The sequence below is a fragment of the Castanea sativa genome, chromosome 9 (assembly GCF_040712315.1).
Source record: "Castanea sativa cultivar Marrone di Chiusa Pesio chromosome 9, ASM4071231v1".
Classification (NCBI taxonomy): domain Eukaryota; kingdom Viridiplantae; phylum Streptophyta; class Magnoliopsida; order Fagales; family Fagaceae; genus Castanea; species Castanea sativa.
This window is the reverse complement of record NC_134021.1, coordinates 2,154,914-2,161,305: the sequence shown is the minus strand read 5'-3', so window position 1 is coordinate 2,161,305 and position 6,392 is coordinate 2,154,914. Positions and strand designations below refer to the sequence as shown.

The 6,392-nt window shown below is 35.2% G+C and overlaps 1 protein-coding gene across 1 annotated transcript; it reads left to right on the top strand.

Moving 5' to 3' along the window:
* Positions 1-1,237: 1,237 nt before the first annotated feature.
* On the top strand, positions 1,238-5,975 carry LOC142609346 (diaminopimelate epimerase, chloroplastic). The gene is made up of 9 exons (XM_075780919.1): positions 1,238-1,623; positions 1,712-1,879; positions 2,011-2,081; positions 2,264-2,321; positions 2,508-2,687; positions 3,463-3,547; positions 4,631-4,690; positions 4,809-4,882; positions 5,332-5,975. Exons 1-9 carry the CDS (start codon positions 1,327-1,329, stop codon positions 5,446-5,448), a joined length of 1,110 nt encoding a protein of 369 aa, XP_075637034.1. The 5' UTR covers positions 1,238-1,326; the 3' UTR covers positions 5,449-5,975.
* The last annotated feature ends 417 nt before the right edge of the window (positions 5,976-6,392 follow it).

The following is a 6,392-nucleotide window of genomic DNA, read 5'->3' as shown; positions in this document are numbered from 1 at the left end:
GTATGCAACGTAAATAATTTCACATGTGATGTACACTTTTTTTTTTATATCCATATTTAATATGTGAAATGAGATTAAATTTTATAAGGACGTGGAGTAAAACTCATGTTTTACCCTCTTCAATCCTCATATGAGATATCATCTTATCACATATTTGAATGTAATGTTGTTAGGAGTGGTAAGATGTATTGAATTTTTAGCAAGTGTATGCAAATGAGATCTAGGTTTTGAATTTTGGCTAAGGCATAAAAAATTATAACCAAAAGCACATGAACAAATTTTAAAACGGGTGGCCAAACCCACCACTCTCTCTTCCTATTGCCATCCACAAAATCCTCCTCGTCGCACTACCATTGTTGAACCAACCATCAACCTATGGTGCCGCACCACTAGAAACCCACCTTCAAGGAGACGCCGAAATCATGAGCCCAACATTCTCATCCGAAGTGAAAACCAAGGGAGGTCACAATTGGAATGGAATATGTGCTTGTTAGGCATTCATGATATTGAAATCCATTTTACAAGTCATAATGAGTTGGTCTCCACTTCCTAGGCTGAACACATTGAACATGAGTTTGAAAGATGCAATGGTTGTGTTTAGTGGGCTTATTTTACTTTGGCAACATGTGCATGTACCTTTGTGCTTTTTCCTTTTTTCTTTTTTGTTGATAATCGTCAATATTATATATTCAAGTAAAAGGAATACACACGTGTATTTCAGTATTTGGCTTTTTCAAAAAAATAAAACAAAATTAATAAAGTTTAAAATCAATTATAAAAAAAAAGGTTCATCACTTAGTTATTAGGCTGAGGAAATGCCCACTCAGTTTTATGCTATTCTGAACCGACCAAACACGTTTTTGATTTTGAAAACATAAAAAAACGATTTTTTGTTTTTATTCCCAAAAACAAGTTTTTGAAAACATAAAACAAAAATAGTTACCAAAAATGGCCTAACTCCTTGGACATCTTTTTCAATTTCTTATAAAACTTTTTATAAAATAAATAATTAATATATACCCTTAAGATACACTAAACCTTTAGATAATAATACGGAAAAGCAACCAACTATAAGATCTAATGAAATAGTGTTACTTTAAATGAGCAATGAATATGAAACATATGGGCCTTTACCCATTACAACCAGTCCACGTAATTAAACCCATTTACCCATTAATGGGCCTTTAATTAAAACCCATTAAATCCATTTTTTTTTTCTCAAAACCGCGAAATACTAATGCTAACGGCACTATAGGCAATCTCTCGCAAAACAACGACAAGCAGCGTCGACAAGCAGAGTAGTTGGTACTGTACTAGTCAAAATCCATGGCTATAGCCGCCACAATTTCTGCGCCTCTCACTTCACCTATTCGCCGCCGCAACTCACTCACTTTCACCGGATCTTCTTCTTCTTCTTCAACTGTTCGATTGAGTTTCCCCAAGTACAATATCGCTGGGCTATGCCCTAGGTTTCGCATTTCAGCGTCTGCTGCTGCTTCTTCTTCCATGAGCACCCAAGCTCCACAGAAGGTCTCGACTGCTCCGACGTCGTTTCTTGACCGACGAGAGGCTGGCTTCCTTCACTTCGTCAAGTACCACGGCCTCGGCAACGACTTCATTTTGGTATAAATAGCATAGAAAAAAAAAAGAATTTAATTTAATTTTTTTTTTTTGGTTTAGGGTTTTATATTGATTGATGATTTTTGAATAGGTAGATAATAGGGATTCTTCAGAGCCTAGGGTTACGCCGGAGCAAGCGGTGAAGCTGTGTGATCGGAACTTTGGGATTGGTGCTGATGGTGTCATATTCGCAATGCCGGGTATTGACGGTACTGATTATACCATGAGGATTTTCAATTCAGATGGTAGCGAGCCTGAGGTATTATTGGCTACGCTTTGAAACTTTGTTCTTTGTGCGTTGAATTGATAATTCTACATAATTTTGAGTGCCTTGTGTGAATGTATAAGGGTTTTGCTGAAGTTTTGAATATTGTTTTTTTTAACTTCTAGATGTGTGGTAATGGAGTGAGATGCTTCGCTAGATTCATTGCCGAGCTCGAGAATTTGAATGGGAGGCATAGGTAATTTACAATGATTTGCAAATTGTAAAGGACACAAATTGATGTCTATAGTAAGCCTAAGTTTTTGGAAAACAATTTTGATAGCTGTTTGATTTTGATAATTTTAAATAAATTAGAACATATGTTATTCAAAATGGCGATTGTGATTCGGGTCAATAATTCCTGTTTATACTATTCTGCAGTTTTACAGTACATACTGGTGCTGGTCTCATTGTTCCAGAAATCCTAGAAGATGGCAAGGTATGTTATACAATATCTTACATGTTGCAATTTACATGAGTTTTGACATGTGATGTGCTTTTTAGGCACTAGAAATATGGTGCTTGCAAAGTGCATATAAACTGTTTTCACTTAAGAATTGATAACCGTCTTTGTGTTATTTAGTGTTTTATCTCAATTTATCAGACATTTTTCTTACAATTTCAGGTTAGAGTTGACATGGGAGAACCAATACTTAAAGCATTAGATGTACCCACAAAATTGCCTGCAAATAAAGATCAATCTGTGATTAAGTCAGAACTAGATGTTGATGGAGTTACCTGGAATGTGACCTGTGTTAGTATGGGAAATCCTCACTGCGTGACGTTTGGTGCAAAAGGAGGTCAGGTATGCATTGTTGACAGTCGAGAGAAGAAATTGTGCCTTTTCATTCACTTTTATATAGCACTTCTATGCCGTTTTTGCTTTGAGCTCTCTGCTCTTTGGCACATTTTTCATCCTATGTGAAGTTAAAGATATAATTGGAAGGTGTGCTGATTGTTAATATCATGTGGTATGTAGCACATTATTTTCCAACAATTAGGGTGCGTTTGGATAAGCTGTTGCAAACTGGTGTTTTAGGTTTAAAATGAGCGTATGTAAAAAAGCTATGAGGAGTTGCTGTTGGGAAACAAAGTATTGGGTTTTAAAAACGCACTTACACTCCGAAAACGTCTAACCAAATGGATCCTTAGAGACATTAATAACAACACTATTGTACTTTTGATAAGTTACAATTGAGTCATCATATGACCCTTTAGTTTTTGCGTTCTTCAGGATGAGCTAAAAAATGTGTGCCCAATTTGGAACGCCATGTGACTTTGACATGTGGTAATTCAATCAATCAATAGCAACTAGCCCTCTATGACAGGAATTCAAGTATTAAATGTATGTATATATGTACTTGAAATTGAATTTGAATTACCAAATGTATTATGGTCTGGCTTTATCGTCAACCAGTTGCTGGACAGATAAATTTTATAGTTACACTTGACTCAGTCTACCTCTATTCCTTTGTTGAAACATTTGTTTTGCTGTTTTTTAGCTAAAAAAAAAAACTTTTTCTGTCGTCCATTAGCTTTGTTGATGTTAATATTTTGCTTCTATTCTTGTCATCAAACAGAATTTGCAGGTTGATGAATTAGATTTAGCCAAAATTGGTCCAAATTTCGAGCATCATGAGATGTTTCCTGCGCGAACTAACACAGGTTAGATTTAATCTGTGGAGTTGATTTTGTTATTGGAATAAATTGTGAGTATTATTCCTCTCAGGATTCATTGATGTAGACTAGTATTTTTTTTTGGCTCCGTCCTTTCTCTCTTTTATTTGAAAGTAGTGCTATTTGCACTGGTATTGTGCACAAATAGACATGGCAGCCCCCAGTTACATATTGCATGCCAAATGCATGGATGGTGGGACCATGTGAGACATGGTATGACATAAATGTTTCATATCAAATTGTTCAACAATCTTGCATGTGTAGCATTTCTTTTATATAATTATTGGTATTGGTTTGACTTAAATTCTGAATTCTGATCGCATTCTACTTATAATAGTTTTTATTTTGTTGCTGCTTGGTTTTGTAATTTGTTGAAATATATTGAAGATGTGCAATTTTTCCAGTTATAAGCAATGCGGCCTCCTTATGGGTCTGCTAGGTTAAAACTAAGAGTTGGATTGTTGTTGAGGCTCCTTATCCGTTTTATGATGATTTCCAGTTTTTTTTTTGATAAGTATGATGATTTCTGGTTATTGATACAGACAAGTGCTTTTTCAGAACCAGATAAGATAACTTTTAGGAGCCTAGTGCCTTTTACCTTTCGTCATATCTTGCATGTATTTAATACTTATGTTCTTGGATTTACTTTTTGCAAATATACACAAATGTTTCATGCTTTCCACTTTGCATAATTAATATGGTGGTTTGAGAGGAATAGTAATGCATCTGCCACATTTACAGTAACAGTAAGAGAATTTTTTATGTAAAACGAGGAAAAAAAAGGCTTGTAGGACTTAAAAATAATGTAGAAACATATCCATGTTTAATCACTGAAATGGGATATAGGAAAATTGTCTTCCTTCTGCATTCCTGCTTGCTTAATTTGGTGGTAGTAGGAAACTACACAACCAAATGAAGGTCATTCATATTATTTTACTAAAAATTAGATATTTTTCTTTGAACAAAATATTTTGGGTCTCTCAGTGTTGTCTTATTAATTGTAACATGCAGCATCTTATTGTTGAAACGTATGATTTCCTAATTATGATTCCCATTTGAACTGATTTGCAGAGTTTGTCCAAGTTTTCTCCCGTTCACACCTAAAAATGCGTGTCTGGGAGCGTGGGGCAGGTCAGTTATTGTGAGCTTTGTGCAAATTGAATGTAGTCGTGTGCTTCACCAATCACTTACTGGTTTCTTACTTTCTTTGTTTGATTGGAAAGCTGAACTCTGGAACTGTTAATTGTAGGAGCAACGCTAGCTTGTGGAACTGGAGCTTGTGCAACTGTTGTTGCAGCAGTTCTTGAAGGTCATGCTGAAAGGGTAAGTATAGCATGCAATGTTGAGAGAGAGAGAGAGAATTGTCTAGTTGGTGTATATGCACCAGAAGAATGAATCTGTTCCTTTTACTTTGGAAGCAGCAGTAGTATTACTCATTTACTCTAGATAATCTATCATTTCCCACCAGGTACATCTTGTTACACGTTTGGCCTCCTTAAGATTGTGGTACCTGTGCCAATTTTCTAACTTTTCTTAAACAACTTTCATGATTGTCAAACTTTTTTTGTTTTTGTTTTTGTTTCACTATAAAAAATTATGATTGTTGAGCTTTATTTTTTTATTGTTGTTTCACTAGAAATGATTGGTCTCTAGTCTCATATGCTACAATTGAAAAACAAATTGTATTATTTGCTCGTAGTTTCCAAATTACCCGAACTCTCTCTGCTTGCCTTTACTTGTCTAACAGTCCGGTTTTTCTTTCTTTGACATAGAATTGCACGGTTGATCTACCTGGAGGACCATTGCAGATTGAGTGGAGGGAGGAAGATAATCATATCTACATGACAGGCCCAGCCGAAGTTGTGTTTTATGGATCTGTACCCCTCTGATATTGTGGTGATAAAATATTCTCCATCAGTGGGAGACTCATTATTTCAGTTCACAGAAATTTTCATGAATTAAAGAGTATGCCCTTTTGAAGTGGGACACCTTTTCTCTGTTTCTATACCTCTAAAATCTCAATGTTGAATTTCCCATGGTTGAGCTAGCTCTGTCTACTATTTGCCCATCAGACTTGACAAAGAGATCAAAACCTGCTGGTTGAGGGGCCTGAATGTTTACCTCAGCTTAGATCATCATGTTGTTTCTGGGGCTGGCTATGTCATCTACAAGTTTCCCTCAGCCTAATGATCCATGGTGGATAATTAGGGAACAGTGATGTTTACAGTGTTCGGCACAAGTTTGAGAATCATGTGTGTTTTCCAAGTAGTAGTCTGTGACTCTGTGTTCCCTAAAAGATCAATCAAAATTCTTTCTCCTGTTAGTTCAGTTCCGTGTATTAAAGGGAATTAGAAGAAAAAAATATTTGTATGATTGCTTAGAAGGAATGCTTTGATGCCTTATCTTTTTTTCTGAACGCCTTCATATGCATGATGTGAGCTCTCCCAATCTTTAATTTAGAGGGTTAAACTTAAAACACAGTTCAATTGCGCAATCCCTTCTTCTTCTTCTTCTTTTTGTTTATTTTAAACTTTTCGGGGGCCTAGTTTTATCACATTTTTCAACACGAAGATATTTAGAATGTTATCAAATGATTCAAATTCTGTTTTATTCTTTTGATGTATCTTATAAAAACTGAGATATATGTTCAGTTTAGAAAGTCTATGCACATAACAAAATCTCACACCACTATAACCTTATTTTACTTTATTTTAATTTATGGTGAGTTGGCATTCAATTTGTTGCAAAATATATTGAAATTAAGCCTCATTTTAATTTATTGATGGACCAAAGTTATATGTTGACAAAAATTTCCTGAGCAAGCTTCATTCTA